This window comes from Drosophila pseudoobscura, chromosome 4 (assembly GCF_009870125.1).
Source record: "Drosophila pseudoobscura strain MV-25-SWS-2005 chromosome 4, UCI_Dpse_MV25, whole genome shotgun sequence".
In the NCBI taxonomy this organism is placed as follows: Eukaryota; Metazoa; Arthropoda; class Insecta; order Diptera; family Drosophilidae; genus Drosophila; species Drosophila pseudoobscura.
The window spans coordinates 28,485,128-28,508,707 of NC_046681.1; the positions used below are offsets into that span (position 1 = coordinate 28,485,128).

Below are 23,580 nucleotides of genomic sequence, written 5' to 3' on the forward strand. Positions count from 1 at the left end.
CCCAAAAAAGAAATGGCATCAAAAAAGTTTTCCCCACTTGAAGCCATCCGCCTGCCCCTCCCCGTGCTCCCCTCCCCATCGTTTGCTTAGTGTCAGTTTTCGGATTTCACTTTTAGGATTCTGCCAACACAGAAATAAAGCCAATAAATGGCTTGAAAATTGATGAGGTTTCCCGTTGAAAGTTTTCCAACACGTTGGCCTTGAGACCTTCAGGGCTTTGATGTGCGTCCAAAAACACGCCAATTAGGCAATTTTTAGGGCACTTATTTGAGAAACACAAATAAATATATTTGGTAATATTTCGTCTGGGGAATTTTGATGAAATCCGACGCTTTTAATTCCATTTGGCAGCCGTCACTCCGCCAGTCCAGGCCTGTCGAAATATTTCCCCGATATTCGATTGGCCTTTAACGTGTGTGAGAGGGGGGGGAAAAAGCCCCCCCCCCCCCCCCCCCGTAGAATATACACTGCAATTTTTATTGACTGTCGCAGGGCAAATGCAGTGCTGGCACAGGCGAAAAAAGGGCAGCAGAAATCAGAAAGGAAATCAAATAAACATTGCGCATAAAATAAATTCTCAGGCCGGGCTGGGGTGCCACCGAAAAACGATTCTGAGCAAATACAATACAATTTTCATGTAGGTTTCATGTAGGGGGCGGGGCAGGGCGGGGGGGGATTGGATTGGATTGCTGCAATACGGCAAAAGAAAATGTTGGCCAGCGGTGGGTGAGGGGAGGGGGGTGGGGGGGTTAAAGCAAATGCCGAAAATCAAATAAATCAAATGCTCGTAAATAAATCATTTGAATTTATTTTCATTTGGCCAGAAACGAGAGAAATGTTGACAAAATAAATGCACGATAAATACTCGACAAAAAAAAAACAAAAACGTACCAACAACATTGCACAAGGAGCTCAAGTAGCAGCAAAAAAATATATTTATATATAAGATACCAAAGACCAGGACTCGGAGTGACAGGCGACAGGCAGATGAGAGTGGATGGGGATGGGGATGGGGATTGGGGAATGGCAACTCGTGAGCCTGTCACGAGCCAGAGTCCTAGGAAAAGCTAAAATGTTATTTTCTCACTTACTGTTCCATTGTCGAGGGTCCTGCACGCCCCCCTCTAGCCTCTATCCTCTAGTGTCCTGCCTGGAACCACTGTTTGTGTGTGCCTTCCACTTGTGGTTAGTTATTTGGTCGTTGCCCCCCCCCCAAAGCACCCCCAAAACGGAATCTCTATGGTATTTTCGCCATATAAATATATAGCCGCCTTTTTGGTATATTTTTGTTGTATTTTTTTGAAGGACACGTCCCGTCCAGACGTCGCTGTAATACGATACTCGATTACGGGTCACTCTATCAACGATCCGGCAAACGTTGGCAAATCATTTGATTGTTTCTGGGCATATAAATTGGAGTCTCTAAATTGGAGTCCTCTGTGGAAATTAATATCAATTCATTGATTGGCCAGAACAATGATATCCCTAACTGATTAATAAATTCATTAGAGCATGGCTTTTGGCTTTTGCCACAATTACGGAGAGGATTTCCGACTTTCGACAGAGTTTTAGACAAATTAACAAACGGAGCTGCCGCACTCGACAGAGATTGCACTTTTGAGCCCCCCTTTTGGGGGGGGGAAATCCCCCTTAAGCCTGGCCAACAATTTCAACAAATCGTTGCCACAGTTCCCTGCGGCCTGGCTGCAGGACGGCAGGAGCCTAATCCCCGGTCTCTGGGCCAGCAGTTTAATATTGGTTTTCGGGCAACTTTCCGAAACTCTCGAGACGGCTCGAAAACGAAGACAAGCGAATGTAATTAATTACATTTTATTCGAGTTCTTGGATTCCCGATTGATTATTTGGTGTGCGCGCATATTTGGTGCTTCATTTGTTTTCCCGCGCTGCAGCCGAAAACTTCTGCCAAAGTTTCCACTTTTCCCCGCTTTTCCTGCGGTAATCCGAGGCCGCAGGGACGGGGCGGGGCGGGGTGCTTCATCCAGACTTTCTCGTCTCGTCTGGCACGTCTTACAATGTTTCGCTAATTGAATTGTTGAGCGCATTTGATGCGTTTGCCAAGTTGTTCTTAAGATGCAATTTTGTTGAAGATTTACCTCCCTTCGGCCCTTCGGCCCCTGCCAGCAGCTGCTGGAATTCAGCTTGATTTGCAAACATTTTGCAGCGTGAAGCACGTTGCCGTGGCAACACAACAAGCAGCAGCACAACGGAGCTGGGGCATGCCTCTTGAGGGTGCGCAAGGTAGCGCAGAGTGGGAGCCACCCAGAGATTATCCACAAGGAAGCTTCTTCGGTGGGGATTTTAGATCGGTTATGCCCAGCCCAGAACCCATGGATCCTTCGACCCTTCGAGGGGTACCCATTGCCTGGCCATAATTGTTTCCCCGCCCCTCTCCAGGCTCCAGGCTCCAGGATCCTTCTGCAACAACAACAGGATATACATATGTTGCCTGCTTGTTTGGGGCCCGGGCTTCGCTCGTGTTTTTACAACTTGCAATTTTTCATGTTTTTCCCCCCCTCTCCCCCCTCCCCACCCGTTTGTAGCTGTTTGCCAGCTGTTGTTGGGCCGGCGATGTGGGTCACTCACTTTTTGCGCTGAGTTAAACTCATTTGAATTGCACGTCAACAATTGTGAAAACAAAGCGAAAACTTTTGCCATTTGTTGGGGCAACAACTGCGAAACAAACAGGCAACACCCCCCCCCCCCCCCCCTCGCCCGCTCACGCCTTTCTCCGGAGAAAGCTGGAGTCCCTAAGCGGTCCCCTAGCTTTATCTACTAATTCCTGGGCTCATCCGCTGGATGGATGGAATAAAGATTGTCCAACAAAAGTTGGGAATTTGGCTGGGGAAAAAGGTTTACCAAAGACTGGGAATCATTTGAAGGAAGGATTAAGGCAGATACGTGGCGAGAGCCTTCTCTAGGGCCCACCACTTTTCCTCCCCCTCGAGAAACAAGCGATCTACTTACGGTAAACGTTCTGCAGTTCTGTGGCGGCGCCGCAGGTGTCCAACTGATTTTCCAGCAACCATTTTCCCAGATAAACATTGCGGCATCCCGCGCCGTGCCGCAGGACCCCGCCCCCCACCCCGTGGCAGCCCCTCATAAAGTTGTCATCCAACTTACATTTGCGGATATCATATTTCGTTCTTTCTTTCATTTCATTTCGTTTCGTTTGGTTCCTTCTTTCATTTTCTTGGGAGTAAACTCAACTAATTTACTTGTTTCCTCCCCACACCCCTCCCCTGCCCCCCTCCTCCTTTTGGGGGCTGCTTTTGTGGGGATCGAGCAAGTTTATATTCATTAAACTTCCGCCACATTTTGCGCTTTATATTTTGGCGCTTTCAAATGTCGAGGGGGGGGCGCCACTCGAGGCTCCACCCAAGAGGCTGCGGCGCGGCGCGGCTTCTTGGTTTCTTGGCCGGAAAGTTTATGCTTTTCCGTATTTCCGGCGGGGCTGGGCAACAGTTTCTCCTCCATCCTCCATCCGCCATCCTCCTTCCGTATAGTTTTTTCCTTTCCTTCCTTCGTTCTTTCTTTCTTTCTTTCTTATTCCGCAAGTCCTCATCTGTGGGCGGAAAAGTGCAATTTCAAAATTTGTGCCTGCATTGGGTCCGTCTTTGGCTCGGCTCAAAGAAAGAACAAGTTAAGAAATGAGCATGTTTAACTTTCTGGCAGGCAAAAGGCACAAAACGCCGTTTGCCGACTTAAATTTTCTCGAGTTACATGGATCAAGGCAGCAGCTGGCAGTCGGTGGCCAGAGTTGCATAAATTTGCATAAATTGCGTGGAAAGGGGGGCGGTTGGGGGCGGATTAGGGGGAGGGGGGACTGACGCTAATTTCTCTGACCTCGATTCCCCCTAAGCGCGGTATTCTTCTGCAGCAGCTCCACCCTCCCTCCTCCCTCGACATTTATTCATATCTGAAGACGCCAGTTGGCTGCCAATTGATTTGGCCAGCTTGCGGGTCGGGTCGGGTCTATGGGTTGGGGTTGGGGTGGGGTTTATGACAAAACCACCAATAACCCATCAAAGTCGGAAGCAGGCCATTTGTATGCGCGGCTCTCAGCGCCAGAGCGAAGCAATTGAGTCACTAATTACTTGGCCGCGGCTTTAATCGTTTCGGCCACACAAAAGTACGCACTTCCGGCTCCACGGCCATCTCTGAGATGGAGATGGAGACGGCTATGGCTATGGCTGTCCATTAAAAAGTCTCTTCCCAAATTGTTTAAGTACACTTAGAGCGATAGAGTGGGGCAGGGGGCAGGGGGGGGGGGGGGGGGGGCTAAGCCATTACCCCTTATGGCATAAACAATTAAATATTTAGGGGGGGCCACAGCCACGGCAACGGCAACAAGGAGTTTGTCTACGCCTCCGGATAAAGGTCAAGGCTGTGGCCGCCCTGCCGCCCTCTCCCCGTGTCGCCTCGGGAGTCCCGAGGATCGCGAACTGTGTGCGTTAATTGGCGCTGCTTGGACAGCCTTTTGTTTGGGCCCGGTCCAAAGTTGCCTAATGGCTGTTAACCGTTGTAGCTGGGCCCACTTGACGGCCAACTGTTTGAAGAGCGTTTGAGAATTTCTAAATGGCCAACCAAAGGGGGGCGGGGGTGGAAGTTTGCATCTAATTGCTAAGATTTGGGCCCTACCTTGCCCGAGGCTCACTCAAAACTAGAGCAGGGCCTTGGTACCTGCTTAACAGGGATTTCATCTCTAAGCCAAATCCTTTTTGATTATATCACAAACAGACAGAGGAGGAGGAGGCCTGCCGTCTCGACCAAAGGGATGTCCCAGGTGGTCTCTAGAGAGCATTAGGGGTATCCTCGATAGAAAGGGAGAAAGCAGGTTGCCATCCCTTTACCCTTCCACCCTGCAAATAAACTGCATTTAATTGTAATCCCCAACAAAAGTGTTTACATAAAACTAAATCCAATTTAATGCCAGCCAAAAAGCATCAACTGCACACGCAATTAGTGCCTGGTCTGGGCCTGGTTTAGGGTCTCTGGCAATGTCACAAGTTTTTAATAACCCCCCCGATTACGATCACACAACCCCGATAATGATAATGATAGCGATAACGACGAAGTGCGTGTGCGCGTGTCCGCGTGTGTTTGTGACATAAATAAACGAAAAATTTTAATTACCATGCCACCAAAAGCGGAGACAAGGACGACGCCAAGAGCGATTTTAATTACCGAAAACAAAAACTCAAACAAAAACAGAAACAGAGGCGGAGGCGGAGTGGCAGCTCTGTGTCAAGGGCGTGAAGGGCGTGAAAGTGAAGGAAAAGTTCGTTCAATTTGTATAATATTTTGTGGCTTTTGTAGTGAATTATGCAATGAGCAATGCGCAGTGTTCGGATTCAGATTTATGCAAATGCCGTAAAAGTGCACAACGAAAGATACCTCAAAGGCAAGGACCAAGGACCACCGCAGCAACTCATTAAAAATAGTGCAAATCAACAAAGGGGAAAAGTAAACTGATATATAAACTGGAGCTAGAAGAGCACACAGCCGGAGGGAAGCCGAGGACTGCCTGGAAGAATCCTTGGAACATTGACAGCAGCTAAAGGATATACCATATTGTACAGCTACAGCTCTCCCTGCCTACTGCCTACTGCCTACTGCCGACCGCCTAGCCCTGGTCTGGTCTGCGTAGTTATGGTCGATCCATTAAAAATCTTTTGGGTTTTGACAAATAGCACCTATTTGGGTAAGTGTGTACGCCGTACAGCCGTGTACGGCCATTTGCCTGTGCCTCTGCGTACGAACTAAGTAGTTAGATGTGCATATGATTATTTCCAGCCCCCTGAAGCCCCCCCTTGGCTTTGCCTTTGCCTTCGCCTTCCGTCTTTATGCTTATGTAAATGGTCTTGTGAAAATTTCATGAAGTGTAATTTGTGGGGCTTCCACAAAGCAGTCGCTGGCTTCGCTGGCTGTGGGGGGGGGGGGGGGGGGCTCGTGTGGGATCCAGGCTAACGACACCTTAGGGTTTTCGGGGGTTTCGTCGGCGCCTCCTCCTTCATGCATTTTAAATATGTTTGCATTTGTATTTCCGGTGCCGCCTTCCACTGTAATTCTCTTAGTAGATTTCTTGAGGCCATAATGAAGAGGGTTGTCCTCCGCATTTGTGGAGAAAACAAAGGAAATCCCCCACAGTAGAGCTGAACAAATATTTACCGAAATGTTTACCCACTAAGAAGTGATATTTTCTTCTAGGAAGTCGCTGTAGATTGGCCGAAAATTAATTCAATTTTCTGTGTAAATTAATTTCTAATTGCAGTGACTTTCTCTTTTTCACACACACATGGACTTGCAACGCAATTTCTATGCGAGAGAAAGTTTTTAATTGCGGCCCAGCCCTGCCCCTCCGGCCCTCCACCCTCCGCCCTCCACCGGATGTAGGTCGTAATTAACACGCCACTGGACCAGCATCTAACCCTGAATATACCACCCCGAACGTCCCTTCGCCCCTTGGTTAATGAACAGCAGCGAAACAGTCCCATAAACAAGGTCCTTGCCAGGGTCCAGTCCTCCCTCACCTTCTGTCGCCTTCGCACGGACTCATTATGACAGACAAAATATTTGTCAACTCATCAACGCCGTCGTCCCTCTCCCTGTCCCTGTCGCCATATTTTTTATATTGGTGCCCGAGCAGCATCTTGTTTTTTCATCATTTTCCTACACTTTTCAGTGTTTTCAGTGCTTTTTGTGATGTGTTTTGTGATTTTGGGCTTTGTTTTGTGGCCCTGGCACACACTTTTTAATTAGTCGTGGGAGGCCACCGGCGGCGGTGGCCAGCGGCTGCAAGGGTGAATAAAAAAACAACCTTTCTAAACATTTCATAAGTTTAATTAACAATTTTTTGTTTCGTTGTTGGAAAAGTTGAAGTGCAGGTCACTTCCGGCATCGGATGTTGGATTTACGCTAATGCCAAACGCCATCGCCATCGCCGAAGCCGACACCAACGCTAATGATGATGATGATGATCTTCTGTAATGAATACAAATATCCATAGGACTCGGACCGAGGGGTTTTAATTGAAATTTGCCTGCAAAAGTCCAAGTAGAACCCCGCACTCTTTGTGCATCATCAAAGTTAATGAGCTGCAAGGCTCAAAGGCCTCCAAAGTCCAAAGTCCGAAGTCCCGCGTTGAATACATGCCCGCGGCCCGAAAAGGTTATTATTTGGAATCCGTGGGGTTCAACGAGTTCATTAAATGGATTTAATTGTAATTTTTTCTTCGGCTCACAACGAACGGTAATGTGAGAAGGGTTCTTCCCCCCAGTGGGATTTGGGCTTATGCCGAATCAGAAAGGGATTTGGCCAATACCAATACCAGTTCATAAATCAGGCCTCAAGTGCGGCAGGAATTATAAGTGGATTTCCTAGAATAGTAATCGGAGTCCAGGCATTTGTTTGCTTATTTATTCGCAATATTAAAGGTTGAGCTCATAGATTGTATTGCTTACCTGTAAGAAGTCATGGCTCCTATGGATGTATCGAAACTAGTCAAATTCTGGCAATAAGAAGAGCCTCTACTCTGTCCAAGAGGACAGTATTCCAGAGACTGCTCTATCCTAGATAATTCCACTAAACTCCCGCCTTTAAAACCCATCGGACCAACGAGAGTCTCGCAATATTCTCGGAAGCGAACTCGCAAGTAAGCAAATTATTACTGATACATTTTTGTGTCGCAGAACACCTGCAAATGTTCGCAAAGCAGAGAAAGAAATTCTCGAAAAAGTCTCGCAATAGTCTCGCAAAAGACCCGCAAAAGACCCGCAAAAGTCTCGCTAAATTCTCGCAGAAGGAATGCAGAAGTCTCGCTGTAGGCTCGAAAAATTGTCGCAAAACTCTCGCTAAAGTCTCGCTAAAGTCTCGCTAAAGTCTCGTTAAAGTCTCGCTGAAGTCTCGCGAAGGCCTCTCTAAAGTCTCACTGAGAGCTCGCTAAACTCTCACTGCAGTCTCGCTCAGGTCTCGCTGTAGTGTCGCTAAAGTCTCGCTAAGGTCTCGCTAAAGTCCCGCTAAAGTCTCGCTGAAGCCACGCTAGCTCTACTTCCTGTGACAATCGCAAACAAAACCTTCACTGCCACAAACCGAATGACTAATGAATCCCATTTGTGTATTTTTTGATCCCCATACGAGAGTTCAGTGGGTTTAAGTCTCTTCTTTCAGCAGCAATGTTTTTGATTCATTACCAGGTACCTCTTTGTCGTGTCATTTCCTTGTCATTCTCGCATTTTGTTCATCTTTTTTGCACAACAAATGTCAAGTGTCAACAGCAGTTGTTGCTTGGGATCAAAGGACTGCCACCACAGCAATAAATTAACGTTAAAACTAATTATAACAGTCACACACACACACAGAGAGAGGCACTCATGAGAGGCTATGCCTGGGCTCTTCCGCATTTACCTAAATCATTTAAGGGCAAAGTCAAATGTGTTGCCATTATGTGAATGACAAATTCAGCAGCGAAAGAACCCTTTGGCTTATGAATACATCAGTGCATGAGTGTGTGTGTGTGTGTGTGTGTGGATGTAAAACTATCTGACAGTTTAAACTTTTGCCACATGACATGTCACGCATACGCCCTGTGAGCCCATCGCGTGGCCCATTAAACTAATAATAACTTTCACACGCTTCCCAGTCGCCAGCTCCAGCCGCCCACTCGATCATTACCCTGTCAATATTTGTCCCATGCCGGAAAGCAAAGTTTTCTTTTCTCTTTCTGGTTTTTTTTTGCATGTTACAGAGAAAACTAAAAGCGAAAACTTAATCCAAAATACATGAGTAAACACAACATGAGATTATCATAAACTTGCTGAAAATTTATTACGCAATGTGTTTTCTTTGTGTGGGTGTGTGGGCGTGGCCCCGCTTAACGCCTTCAGGATTAAATTATTGCCAAAGGACAAGGACAACACAGCACAGCACAGCAGCCACAATCACATCCGGTTATTTATTTGCAATTTATTTATTTGGTTTCATTTATTTATCTGTTTGTTTGCTTGTTTGTTTGTTTTTGTGTCCCAAAACTCGCCCCGAACCTTGAAAACTAATTAGTAAATTAAAAGTTGTAATTTATTTATTTGCCATCAAAGTTGCGCCGTAAAACTTAAGGCATTTTCGTAGCTGGATTTTTGTGCAAGGACCCAAGGAATGCCCGAGGTAGATTATGGGAAAATGCTACTCGTATTCGAAATTTGGCCCCTAATTAGGTCATGTGTTGGGGCTCGGATTACACTTGCATCGGCTACCAGGAGCTCCCAGCAAAAACGGTGTACTATGTGCTGGCTTTTTATGCATTAATGCAGGAGCTAATTACCAAAAAAGTCACTGGAGATCGTATAACACAAATCACTCTTCATACTCTTCAACTCTTCATAGAATCATAGGAATCAATGCACATTTTTTATACAAAATTTTGCATTGTATTTTATTACAATGGTAGTGCCATAAAAAGTCCTGCAATACATTAAATATGCATTTGAAAGGACTGCCAATTGAGTTTGAATTATGCTCTTGAAATAACACCAAACAAAAAATTCGGAAAAGCCTCCACTTGCTAAAAGAATGTTGTGCAAAAACATAAATAAAATTCTACATTCATTGAAATCGGAAACAATTTAAAATAGAAAAAACAGAGCCCGAAAAAATATTGCAAATTTAATGCACACTTGGAAGAGGAATATAAAATATTATGACTAGAGACCGACAAAGGCATTGAGAACTGGGATAAACTAAGGCGACAGACAGCAGAGACAAACCCATTCGATCCCCGCCAGCCGGCATCCCCTGTCCCCTGTCCACTATCCAGTATCCACTATCCCATCTTATCAAAGGGAATAGCATACCCCTTCTGCACCCCCCTTTACGCTGCCAGTTTTAATGTGATGCGCTTTGTTGCCTGTTGGAAAATGTTACTTCCGGCTGGCTCTTTGCCTTTGGAGCTCCACGAAACTTCCACTTTGACTATCGTCCCGACCCGCCTCTGTCCTGTCTATATATCGCTCTTCCTTCTCTCTGTGTCTGTGTGTGTGTGTGTGTGTGTGTGGCATGGATGATTTGAGCAGCTCTGACATTTGACGCCACTTTGCACACATTTTTCCCTTTACCATTTCACCCATTTCACCCATTTCGTTTTTTATTTATTTAGCTTTGCACGAAAAAGAAAGGACGGACAAAAAAACTACACCAAAGAAGGGTTAAGAGCATGAACCGAAGCTTTAAATACCCTTTAGGATAGAGAGACAGATGCGGAGATAGAGAGAGAAGCGTTGTGTTCCTCGTTGTTCCAGTGTTGAAGCTTATACGATCGTGACCAATCGTTGGAGTCGAAATTTAGGATCTAAAACGATTCCTTCCCCTCACTGGAAAGCCCCTCCTTGGTCTCCTAGCCAGAGCACCCTCTTGTAGAGCATCAAAACGAATTCTAAAGCTGCATATAAAATAGAGAAATGTGGGGCTGTGCTGATGTTTACTGGCTGTGCAGGGAGCGGGCGAGGGCGAGAGAGAGCCAGCTGCCAGTCACTCATAGACTGACATATGGCACACTCGCAGCGGGGGGCGGGTCGGGTTCTGGATTCGTGGGGGGTGGGGTGGCGGGCCTGTTGGCTTGTTAGTGTGCCAGTTATGCGGCCATAAATAGCTGACGGCTGCTGGGGCTCCTGACTCCTGTCTTTTGGCCCCACCTTTCACCTGCACGTTAATAGTTTAAAGTGAGCCCTTTTGACTGCCTCGCCAAGACAGCGTGAAGCACGGAGGGGGGGAGGGGGCGGGCCATGGTTGGGGGCAGTTAGGGGAAACTGGTGGCCTGATGGCAGGCTGATGATTGGGCGCCGTTCACTTTGCTGCTCAATTTAACACCAACAAAAAGTCGGCCACTTTGCCCAGGCAGAAGGCAAAGCAAAGAGGGGGGGTGTACTCGCAGGTATGGGGGGGGAGGAATATATTTATACACAATTTTAACGAGATTCTACAGTTTTAATTGCATTCTGCATAGAAATTACGATGCATTCGAAGGCTGGCACTTGCCAAAAGGCACTTCTTCCCCTCCACACCTCTCTCTATAGGGAGGTAGCACCCCCAAATAGTCCACATTTCTCTTTTTCCTTGCCGAAATTATGAGAGTGCCAAAAACAGAACTCAAGAATGTTGAAAAATATTTCTGCCCCCTTCAGTGCTTCATGATGAGTATTTTGTGTGGTATTTATTCAGTATTTATTCAGTTTATTGTAGCTACACGCACACTCTGCCATGTGTTGGGGCTTCTAAACGCTTTCCGCTCAAGCCGTTCTTGCCACATTTTCCTTTACCTTTGGCCCCTCTTCCGGGTCTTATTTATACGAGCTTTTTGCTTGAGCTGGTACTCGTCCTGGCACCCAAAAAAAAAACGAAAAAAGAGTGGCCTCTGTTTGTATTTGTATGTGTTTTTGTGTGTGTTTGTGTGCGTACAAGTGTGTGTACTTAGTTTTGCTCATTTCTCTTTCATTTTCGGGGCGCACAGGTGAAAGGGGGGAAAAGGGGGAAAAGGAGGAGCATATTACGTGCTTAACTTGGCCCCAAACTAAATAAGAGGCAAAGAGCCAAGTTCTAAATTAGATTCCATTTGTCTTGCTCTATAAACAGAAGCTCTTATGAGGTGAATGAAGAGGTTTACGAATTCATTTTTCATTTAGTTTTTGGCCGAAAAGATGCCTCAAGTTTCGGCTCTAAGATGAGCAGATCCTGAGGGGTTTCAACACAAACGGAAGGCCCTGCCATCGATTAAAGTTTAATCGTTTTTCTTGATGAAATTTAAGCTACATTTTTGGCAATCGAATGTCGAAGGTTTGCACAACACTTCCACTCAGCTGACTGCAAACTAATTTTCCAAATTTATGTCATCTGCAAGGCAAACATTTCCCATTGAATGCAGGATAAATAAATCGCAAGGATCTCGGGGCTCAGGCAGCATTTTTCACCATTTAAAAGGGTCTCCTTTGAGCCGGATTAAAGCACCGAAAAGAAGGGAAATGCATTTATGCAACACAAATATTTTCCCACAGAAACTGTCGTCTTTTCAATATCACGCATACGCACCGAGCGCCATATTAATTTTTCGCCCCCAAACCCCCTTGGCCCCCAGCGTCTGGGGCTGCCCGGCTGCTAGAAAATATACTTTTTCTGTGATATTTACACACAAGTTCGGTTCTGAGGCTCTTTGTGTGTTTGTGCTTTTGTGTTTTTGTTGAAAATTGTAACAGGAAAAACAGATTATTGCTTCCGTCCAAGTGGGAAAACGATACAGGCCCCCGACAGGCCCCCGGGGACACAGGGGGACACACGGGGAGGCATTTGCCGAGTGGACAAAAGGACACTTGCAGCCAGCCAAATGGAGTCTGATTTAATTATTTAAGGCATATTCCAGAGCTCACTAATGGAAGGCTGTGTCCTTTGAAGGGGATTTCATATTTTGATAAAAACTTTATCCCAAAACATAAGACGGTCTTTGGAAAGTTTCCCCAGGAGTTTTCGCCAAAAATCAAATACTAAATGCCATTTGCCATGTGGAGTGCAGTGCAGTGCTGGGGCCCTACCTTGAGACCCACCATTACCCACCATCGGATGCTCGGATAAAACTCATTAACGCACGTTCGTTCGTTCCACACAAAAACTACAAAACTATTCAAAAAGTTTTGTTAGGCAAGACATTAGCTGGAAATAAGCAAATAAAATAACGCAAGGGGGGGAGGGGTGTGGAGGGGGGAGGGGGGGTGGAAAACCACTTCACTTGGCTGTGCACTTTGTGAAAAGTTGTTTTCCTTTGGCCCGAAAACGGGGCGCCCAACTTTTCACTTTGCACAAGTGTTTCAGAGTTTTCCGTTGGAAAGCGCCTCCCCCTCCCCACCCTCCGCCCAAAAACCAGTCGAGTCGAGGGTTATTTGGACATCTGGACAGGGCCAGCATGTTAACAATTTACTAGTAGGCCGACAAATTAGAGAGGAGGCCCCCCCCCACCGTCCGTTTTATGCCTGCCACGTTCCACGCATAAACCGAGCCACTTTACGACTTTCTCGACCGCAAAGGAGGCACGCGCACAATTTGTCAATCAATAAATTTTCTATAATTAATGCTGCTTATTGGCATTTCATACACTTCACACACACATCCCTACACATACATATATATATATATATAAAGTATCTATGTATCTAAGTCATGGCTTGTGCTTCTTTTTATTTGCAGTTACAAAATTTGTACGCATTGGTATTGCCGACAAAAACGATTCACCGCCATATTTCGATAGATTTCTGTACGAGACTGAGATCGATGAGAATGCCGATTTGCAGAGCACAGTCCTCACTGTCAACGCCAAGGATCACAATGAGTGTGAGTAATCAAAGTCGAAACATCTAGAGGAAGAGTAATCAATATTCGAACGGCAGAGGCTAGTAATTAATATTCCAAACCCCCCCAACCCCCCAACCATTCATGAGAATTATCCTTCATCAAGAAAAATAATAAACTCTTCATCTGTATCTGTATCTGTATCTGTATCTGTGTCTCTGTCTGTCTCTGTGTGTGTGTCTCGGCTCCCATTTAATGTTCGTCTCAAATTGGATTTCTGCTTGAGAAAATGCCGGCGCAATCGAGCGATGCCCAGAAGAATATATTGCATAAATTGGCAATTGATTTAATTAAGTGTCTCTTTAATTGTAATTGTCGGGGCTGTACCACGGGGCCACGAGGGGGCCCAGGATTTGCATTCCAAAGATATTAAGCCGTAGACACAGCTGCTCTGGGAATACTTAGACGCCCTGTTGCTAGGGGAAACCCAGGCGGAGGGGCGGGGGTCTATGAAACGTAAAGGATTGCAGCTGTGGAGCAAAGTAGAATGTAATTTCCAATGTAAGACTTAATATTTAAGATCCAAAGCTACGCAGGATTACGCTTAAGGAAACTTTCAAGAAAAGATACATTAAATAGGCTTAAATCTAAAAAGGAATTATTCATTGAAAAGGTTCACTTATTACAAAATATTCAAGTACTTGAGCTATAAATAAGTAATCCAGCTTTTATTTATTTCAAAGCGTATTTTTCTGTATGTAAAGAATATAATTCTTTGGGAAATCTAATGAAAATCGGACTCACCAGAGAAAAGGCAACTCTTTTGAGGCCAATGAAATGCCATTGAATTTAGCTGAAATAAAATTGAAATGTAAACTTGAATTCAATTGAAAATGATAGTTTTGCTTAGAATAATTCATTTTATTACTCTTAAGACCACTCTGGAAACCAACGGAGGGCTAGACAAGTGTTTTTTCTTCCAGTCCAGTCGAAAATCCCATGAGCCTTTAGCCGGGCACGTAAGATATCACAATGGTCTACATGGAGAGGTGGAAGTACTCGTAAGTACCTCGCCTCACCTCTCCAAAATATCCCCTTATATTTAAGCATATTAATAAAATGCAGAATAAAATACTGAGCAGCCTCTAGAAGGAAGTATCTGCAAGCTATTTCTTGCTTTTTCTTAATGATAAAAAATATATATTTTAGAATAAATTATCACAGACAAGAAAAAATATTGATATTGATATTTGTTGTGAATTGATATGTTTAAAGCAATTTATATAAGAGTCTGGGGAAAAATTCAGTTATAAAGATTTGAGTCCATACAATGCATTAAAATAAAAAAGATTTTTTTTTAATTAATGTATATACCTATTAAATATTATATTAATGTTAAGTTTCAATAACATGCATTTATTCGAATTAACGTCGAAAAATGGGGTCGCTGGCCCCATGGCTAAATACCTGAAAATATATCAAGACATTTTTCTAGGATTTTTTAGGAAAAAATTCAAAGTTTTTCAAAAGAAAATGCGGGGCAAAGCATTTTCTGATATATAAGGATATTTCAGTGTACATTCTAGTCCCTCAAAGATTGAGGAATTAAACGATTTTTGAATTCAAAAAACTTAATATCTTTCTGGCGCAGAGAATCTATTGCCAAAGCAGAGATTCATTGGACATTAGCACACATTAAGCTCATTTAATAGTAGTGGACATTCATGTTAATCATTGCTTAAAACAAAAGCCAGCCTGAAGTGATGATTCGGCATTCCATGAATGCCCAAAACAAGGGGAAATCCATGCCTCAAAGGCAGTGAAATTACTCACAAAATTGACTGACAAAAACCTCCAGCAATTGTGTGGATGTGGGAGAGTGAGAGAAAGGCCATACAAAAAGTATTTTGTCAAATGAAATTCGAATCGAAGCACAGGATCATCGTGGAGTGATAGTCGAAAAATCGGGAAATGTTTAACATTTCACCTTGGATCGAATCGAATCGAATTGTCATTTCCCTGCCTCGTCTTACGTCAGAGAAGGGCAATAATAAAGTCATCTGGGGACAAATTCTTACATGATTTCTGCCAAATCATTTCGCAGCGACATTCCGAAGTAATTTTCAAGGCAGTATATGGCCTCGAACTTCCTTCCTTCCTGCCGGCAAGGACGCCAAGTAAAAAAAGCAGCGAAAAATTATGCGAAAAGATGCCATAAACATTTAGAAAAAACCAATTTGGCGATTTCCCTCATGGGGACGCCCCCCCAACCCCCCACACCCCATCGAATGTACGCATTTCTATGCATAAATATTAAAGCATTTCTGGCATGGTTCCGCCATAAAAATTTATTTATTTTAATACTGTTCGGGATTATTATTAGGCCCGGGCCATGTACCGCAAATATTTACGAAATATTAACAAATAAAGGCTCATTGAAGATGGAAAAAGATAGATAGATACAAGATACAAGCTACAATACAAGCCCATGCATAAATCCATAAAATACAAAGACAAACACAAATGGAAAGCAAGTGAGCATCTAATATGCGTATTTGTATATTCGTCCATTGATTCCCAAGCGGAAATTATTATTGCTAATACGATGGGGAGGGGAATGGGAATCCATAGAACTACAGGGGGAGCACTGGAGCCCTCTCTTCGTATCTGCGGAAAATACAATTTGCAGCATGAAAAACATTCAAAATCTCATTGAAAGCATTTAACAACTTTGTAACCCTCCAAAGGGAGACCACGCTGTGGCTTTTTGGGGCTAGAACTTTGTCTTTCGAGTCCGCAGCACAACAGCAACAGCTCCAGGGAACCCAACTAGAGACAATGGTGGAAGACGGGACGTCGCCGTCGCCGTCGCGACAACTGCGAAAAGGCATTAACCCGAATCGGGGCACACAGCAACGTGGCACAGAAACGTGGCACAGAAACGACCATGGAAACAATAATCTGCCAAAGAGAGGGAATACGGCGGAGCGCCAGCAAACGGAAAAATAAATGTGCACACGAAAATTGTTGAACTACTCGCCGCAGCAGGAGAAGCGGATACATAGAAGAGGGCTTTCCATGCCCCACACCTCATGCCTCGTGCCTCGTGAGGAATACCCGTAGTACACTCGTATGAATGGGTCCTGACAAATCTTTTATGCGATTTCTTGTTGGCATGTTTTTGTCTACTTTCGAAATACTCTCCTACAAATGGAGCTGTAAAACTTTCTTGGGCACCACATTCCAAATTTATGAGCGAAAAGATTATTTATTGAAGTGTTCCGCCGGCAATTCCTATTCGGGGGGCCATGTGCTGGCCAAATGTTGCCCCATTTTTCGGAATGGAGGGGTTTTCGTGGGAGTTTCAATCATTCAAGATCTATATAAATGAATCGATTGGCAAGCTGGAGAAGTAGAATCTCCCCCACCCACATATAGTCCCCATATTCTACCTCTACAAGGACTAAAATCATCTCAGACTCGAAAGCTAGTACCCCTGCTAGTCCCTGATATTCTTTAAACAACCTTTGGGGTTCCTTTAAGATGATATTCTGGGAAAAAACTTCTCAAATCACCACGCGGCTTATCTGGAGGACAGAATAAAACCCCAGAACCTTTCAGTGTTGGCCATAAAAACACTTTGGGGGCTGGAAACCCAAAAAAGATCAAAACAAGACGCAGAAGCAAATGTTTTTTCTACTTTTTAAAATGACTTTTCATGCTAAATAAGTACACAACGCCAGGGGGTGGCGTTTCGATGGGGGGCGGGGGGTGGATGTTTACTGCCTTGGCGGCTGCTCCCATGTGTGCCTCGTGTGTCTCTGGGGTGCCCGGACCCGGCCCAGACCCAGACCCGGACCCAGAGCGAGACCCTGGTGTCTGTATATTAATTTATTATCATTATCAGTGATTTAAAAATGGCGTCATGACATCGTAAATTATAAACGTCATTGTCTAAGACTGGGGACCACTTAACACGACTTTGCCGGAGCAACACTTAATGTCCGTGTTGTTGCTTTTACGGCCAGCCAGTGCCAGCCGGAAATAGACTGGAGACTCGAGGCAGCCAAGGCGCACCATGTGGCAGGCACATTGTTTAAACTGGAGAATGTTTTATGGCGTATCTTTAAGATACTCGTACTAACTGGAGATGTAGTCAGGCATTTCGGTATCACAGTAGGCCTTAAAAGAGCTGACGAAATATACGTTTTCACTATCGTATTGAATTCAGTATTTCTGTGAAACTCGGAGGCGACACAGCAAAATTATCGGAAAAAAATAACTATATAAATTCAAAAAAATGTCCTGTTTAACCCTGAAACGTTCTCGTCGCCTTGAGGATGAATCCCCAGACGAATATACCCCCAAGAAAGCGCCAAGGCTCAAAACTGGCCGTGGAATCCCCAAACGCTCGCAGGCCATGGATGTCGAGGCGCCAGACATCCTTCCCGCCAAGCGGCAGTGCAAGTATGGCCTGGAAACCCAGGCAGAGACCAGTGTAAGACTTTGTTGAGTGGGCACATCTTTAAGATACAATTGGCTTTCCCTTGGCCTTCCCCTCAGCAGAGTCCACCCAAGGGCGACCAGAAGCTGTTCACGTTCAACCAGTTGCAGGCCATGTGCTGCCGCATGATCAATCAAAAGGACAAGGAGCTGAGCGAGCACTACGAGTGCCAGCTGACCGAACAGCTGACGGCACAATACGACACGTTCATCAAGTTCACACACGATCAAATGCTGGGAGGGGGCTTGCTGAAGAACTCCAGCTATCTGTCGTAGAAAGCGTTCAAAAGTTTAAGGAGTTTGTGTTGGAATAAAGTTGATTTTCATTAATCCGGAGAACACTCCTCTCCGTTGTCTAGTGAAGCGGGTTAAGCGATTTACGCGTCGCTAATTTACGCTAATGTTTGCTCTCTCACATTTCCGCATTAATGCACAGACAATGTGGCAACACCATTTCCTCCCTGCGACTGGGGGTGGGGTCTGGGGCTCGGTCTGGGGTCTCGGTCTGGGATGTGTCACATGTGAGAGCATTTCCATATTCTCCCCAGTGTTGACAACACTTTTGCAGGCTGTTTAAACATTGAATAAGTAAATTAGACGAGTTGTTGTTGTTTTTCTGCCTCTTCGTGCCACATGGCAGCATTAGGGGGCATGTCTCTGGCTTCCTTTTGGTTGGAAAATGTTTTTTAATGAACTTAATTATTTTCTGCCGCCTACTGCCGTCTTTTTTGATCTTCTGGGAGGAGGCTTTTCGGGCGAATGTGTGGCTGAAAGTGCTCTAATTGGTGACTGATGGTAGCCAAGGGAGTGCTCTTAGACAGTGTTCTGGGTGCAGAGATCTCCTCCCGAAAGGTACAAAACATTAGATAATAGTACTTACGAATAGAATAAAAGTTCGCCCATCTTTCGAACCTGCCTTAAAGCCTTTTCAGCCCACCTTTTGATACATTCAAGTGACATATTTTCCACTCCCCCGTCGGGCATTTCCTTAACCCTCTTGCATTGGCCCTTTGAGCTCTAAATTAAATTAAATTGAATACATTTGTGCCTCGGCAATTTAATTAGCCAAGCGAGTGGAAAAATGAAATTAATTCTCTTCTCGTACCTTTTGCAGCGACGAATATTCGATACCAGATCACAGGCGGTAACATAGGCAATGCCTTTGCCGTGCAGAACACGACCGGTGTCATCTATGTGGCGAGTCCCCTGGACTACGAAACGCGGCCAAGGGTAAGTACCCCCCCCCCCTCCCGTCCTACTAAGGCCCTTGTCTTCAAGTTGCTGCACATTTTTCCCTTTTTTTTCTGCCTCATACGCATACATATGCGGGGGGTTTTTTTTTGTACCGGGTCTTAACTTTCTGTTGCATGCATAATTTATATATTTTTCCGCTCCAGTGATTCTACGCAAAGAACACAAAAAATATGTAAAACTATGCGAAACTTTTCTTCTATTTTTTTATATATATTTTTTTTGGGCACACAAAACTTTTGACAGATGAGCAGCGGGGAAGGAAAAAACGACACAGAGAGCGGGGGGGGAGGCTACAAAAAATTAATCCAACAAAACAGAGAAAAAAAAAGGAAAATTCGCTTACATGCAGGAAAACATTGGCCGGGCAGGAGTCGGTGGAGGGGGGCAGGGGGCTGAGGGCTGGGGGCTGGGGGCAGGGAGAGGAGACAGCTGTCGTTACATTTCCCAATGCGCATTTTTAACGTGATTGCCCCGACTCCCAGTCATCACCTACGCAATGTGTTTTGGCCCCCCTTCCACCGCCCCCTCTCCGCCCCCCGCCAAACGGTGCTGGGAAAATCCGTGTAGCTGTCAATGCCCAGCCATGCAACAAGCAGCCACACTGCTGCCACTGTGTGCCACCACTGGGCGCCGCCGTGCCAACAGCAGGAAGACAGCAGCAGCGAAAACAACAAGCCACAGCACACAGAACATGTGTTGCCAATTTCGTAGATTTTTTTTGGTTTTTGTTTTTGTTTTATCCTTTGCGAAAAAGTTTTAGTGTCCATTCATGCGATTTTGGCTTTTGTTGTTCAAATTGAGCCTCGACAGCGGCGGCAACAGCGGCTCGGAGGCAGTGGCAGTTGCACTGTGGCATCAACAGCAGCAGCATCAACAGCAGCATTAAAAACGTTTGGGCCACATAAATCTCTTTAGCTGATGGCTTTGCTGCTCTTTTAAAAGTTTCGTTAAATTAAAATAATTGAATTTCATAATAAAATTGGCGCTATTTAAAATGTTTTTGCCAGGTTAAGTAGGAAATGGTAAAAGTATTTACGCAAAGGACTCGCAGATAAACAGAGCGCTAAAATATTGGGGTTTCAGAGGTGTTCTATCAGCTATCACAATTCTCTTTTCTTTTGTAAAATTTAAAATATTTCCCATTCCTTCTGTTTCCCAGTTTGAACTGCGTTTGGAGGCCACCAGAAATCGCAAAAACAACTACACCACCGTTGTGATAAACGTACGCGATGTCAACGATAATCCACCGGTATTCGATCGTCAAACATATCGAACACAAATCACAGAAGAAGACGATCGGAATCTGCCAAAACGCATACTGCAGGTGGGTTCAGAGAGAGATTATATTAAACATAAAAATATCTATTTATTTTTAGAGAAATATATGAGCACTAATTTTATTTAATAGAAATTATTTAATGTAAATTATTTATTATTATTATTATTTTCTGTATTTTTTATTATTAATATTATTTTTCTGTATTTTTTATTATTATTTTTCTGTATTTTTTATTATTACTATTTATTTATATAATAATTTATATTTATTTATTATTTAATAGTATTTTTCATCAGTATTATTTAATAGTATTTTTCATCAGTATTATTTACTAGTACTATTTATTATTATTATTATTTATTGTTTATTATTATTATTTACTATTTATTATTATAATTTACTATTTATCATTATTATTCATTAGTACTATTTATTATTATTTATTAGTATTATTTATTAGTACTATTTATTATATTTAATATGATTATTTATTATTTTTATTTATTATTACTATTTATAATTATTACTTATTTTTTGTTTATTATTATTTTAAATTTGGAACAGAGTTCGATGTATTTTTCGATAATTAATTTTTAACCCTATTTAGCCCTATATAAAACAAGATTGATGGCTGAATTTTGAAGATATTCCACGAAATGTGCTCTTTGATCAGTACTTTCATAATCCACGTTTCTTTTTCGATTACATTATGGATATTTTCGTTAGCATCCCTTCCCATCCCCAAGTGAATTCGTGAAACTCAATCAAAAGTGAGGCACACTTTCCAGGGCAAGTGTTCTGGCCAACATTTATCGCCTTATTGGCTCAGAACAATTTAAATATTGACAGAAACAGCCAGAACAGCAGAACAACACAACAACAAAAGAGCAGAACAGCGGAAGAGCGGAAGAACTGAAGAGAAAAAAAACAGCCCACACATACAATACCCGATAATTTGCATAAAAAGCCAAAAACTTAAAAAGTAAAAAAAGTAGAATGGAAAAAAAAACCGAAAACAAACATCATGCAGCGCCAGTCGGTGGCAGTCGGTGCTCAAGTGGCACCCAGAAAAGAGCAGAGCCCGGGAACCCCCCCCTGGTAATGTCTGGTGAAAACATGGGGATTACGGTGCGAGAGTAAAAGTTCTGGGCCCGAGTGGCGGAGCCATTCGGCCGTAAATACAAATAAATACTCATTCATTAATAACGACGTGATAGTTGGGCAATGGCGGCCATATAGGCACAAATACCTACAAGCATACATCATATATACATATATATATACATTCGGTATATATGTATATGTATCTCCGAACAAGCAACTTTTATTCAAGCCATAATTTACGGAACATAAAGAAGGGAGGAGCCGAGGAGCCGAGGAGCAAAGTGAAACATGTTTATGGCTCCATAAACATTTAAATACTCTTTAACGCATGCATTAAAGAAATTGCCTTGTAGATGCCACACGAGCGTAAGCCTGTGACAATGTTCTATATCTAAAGGATAAAGGATAAACATCAAATGGATTGGCATAATGGCTGCTGTTTTTTATTGATTTAATTTGATATTTATCATAAGCTTCTGATGAAAAGAACGAGTATTTATCCCTCCACTGGGAGCCTGGAATTACTGGGAGAAACTGTCTCAAATCTCCTCCTTTTATAGAGCATCCCTGGGCCGCATCCTTGGCCTTCTCTTTCGGTTTTTTGCTTATTTTTGTACGAAATTTTAAATACAAATTAAAATTGCACAGCTCAGCACGCGACCGCCAGCCAGTGCGAATTTTTAATTACACATTTATGCATGTTGCATGTGGCAAGGAAAAGTGTGGCAGCAGCAGGAGCACCAGGAGGAGGATTCCATTGTCATTGTACGCCCAATAATTGAGGAATATTCTCGAATGAAGCACATAGAAGGCGGAAGAGGCTGGCGACACCTTTTCGGTGCTCAAATTGATTTCCAGTGCTTGGAAAATGGAATGCAAATATTTTTAATGCTGGACGCGGCACGGGAAAAAGGCATTTAAATGATGCACAGAAATGGTTGCCGCCAGGCGATGCCTGAAAGTTGTTGAAAGGACAATGGCAGGACGAGGGCTCGTTTCCGCCTCCAACGAGCGGGCGATAATAATGGGCACAATGCCGGCACGTAGACAACTCTTTTGTCATATCAAATTGTGTTGAACATTTAACGTAAATTGTAGCACTCTGAATGGGAATGGCAATGGTGGGGGAGGGGGGAGCCGGGATGGGCTGGGAGGAATGGGTGAAATGGGAGGCACTTAACACGTGACGATGATATAATGGACCGAGGACCCAAAAGGATATTGCCACAAGTTTGTCTGTAATTGTCAACTGCAACTCCATGCACGGCGCAGAAGCAGGCCTTTTTCCTCTTCTCCTCCTCTCCTCTACGAGTATTCTGTGTGTGTTTTTTAAATGCTCGGAATGTATAATAGAAATGGGTTACAGGACTCGTGCATAACTTTGTTTCCACAGCTCGAGATGGGCTGCATAACAGCAAAGCAGATACACGGAAATAATTGCTTTTAATTGCCATGACAACTGTTCGAGGGGGAGGAGGAGAGGGGGTACTCCTAGTGTTTCCCAAAGATGAAAAACAAAGCCACCCACATGGTGTTCCTGTTCTGGTTGTTAAATGGAGATTAGAGACACTCTTCCGAGGCGGAAAAGGGACTGCATTCGAGGGGGGCTTATAGAGCTTTTCCATCGGGCATGCATGGCCCATAAACTTTATGCCCAAGAAGCAAAACTAGTCACGTATTTATAAATCCCCTTCACTCAAGTCTCAAGGCCGTAAAAGTTGTGCCAACATCGAGTTTCCACAACGTTTTTCTTTCATTTAAGTTGCCCAAAAAATGTCCTTTATTTCTGCTTTGCTATTCATTTGATTTCATTCAATTACCAAACCCCCTTCGCTGACCCCCCCAATCAAAGGTCCAGTCGACAATTTGCCTATGCCCCAGAAAAAGGCAGATAATATTCCGAAAAAAGTCTCCAAAATGCTGATTTCATTTACTAGCCGCAAAACGAAGAAAATACAAATAAAACAATGCACAAAAAATGGCCCCAATCCGATTGAATAATTACATAAATCTCTGTTGTATTAGCATTTTTTTTCGTCTGTGGCCGGGACAGGGGAAAAAATCGAAGCATAAATTTACAAGCAATCTGGCCGGGAAAG

General features: G+C 43.9%; 2 protein-coding genes and 1 long non-coding RNA gene across 5 annotated transcripts in view; 2 read left to right on the plus strand and 1 right to left on the minus strand.

Annotated features, from left to right (window-relative positions):
• LOC117183208 (uncharacterized) overlaps nt 1–14,160 on the minus strand; it is a 135,369-nt gene extending 121,209 nt beyond the window's left edge. Inside the window, exon 1 of the long non-coding RNA XR_001451278.2 lies at nt 14,146–14,160. This is a non-coding gene — a long non-coding RNA (uncharacterized lncRNA). The remainder of the gene's footprint in view (nt 1–14,145) is intronic.
• Nucleotides 1–23,580, plus strand: part of CadN2 (Cadherin-N2) — a 72,804-nt gene that overhangs the window by 30,217 nt on the left and 19,007 nt on the right. For 2 of the 3 annotated variants that reach the window (XM_033380636.1, XM_001357019.4), the window contains exons 2-4: nt 13,240–13,383; nt 18,959–19,074; nt 20,258–20,422. In XM_033380636.1, the coding sequence (XP_033236527.1) occupies nt 13,240–13,383; nt 18,959–19,074; nt 20,258–20,422 (425 nt within the window). Of the gene's footprint in view, nt 1–5,616; nt 5,723–13,239; nt 13,384–18,958; nt 19,075–20,257; nt 20,423–23,580 lie in introns of those variants that run through there. The other variant, XM_033380635.1, reaches the window with a different exon arrangement.
• Nucleotides 17,552–18,183, plus strand: LOC26532348 (akirin-2). Its single transcript, XM_015180931.2, has 2 exons — nt 17,552–17,839; nt 17,908–18,183. The coding sequence occupies exons 1-2, from the start codon at nt 17,642–17,644 to the stop codon at nt 18,118–18,120; spliced, it is 411 nt and encodes a 136-aa protein (XP_015036417.2). The 5' UTR covers nt 17,552–17,641; the 3' UTR covers nt 18,121–18,183.

Bases quoted from the DNA above. Each gene is read 5' to 3' on its own strand.
- LOC26532348 (XM_015180931.2), top strand. From the start codon at position 17,642: ATGTCCTGTTTAACCCTGAAACGTTCTCGTCGCCTTGAGGATGAATCC. The intron at 17,840-17,907 runs GTAAGACTTTGT...TCCCCTCAGCAG, and splicing joins AAACCCAGGCAGAGACCAGT to AGTCCACCCAAGGGCGACCA.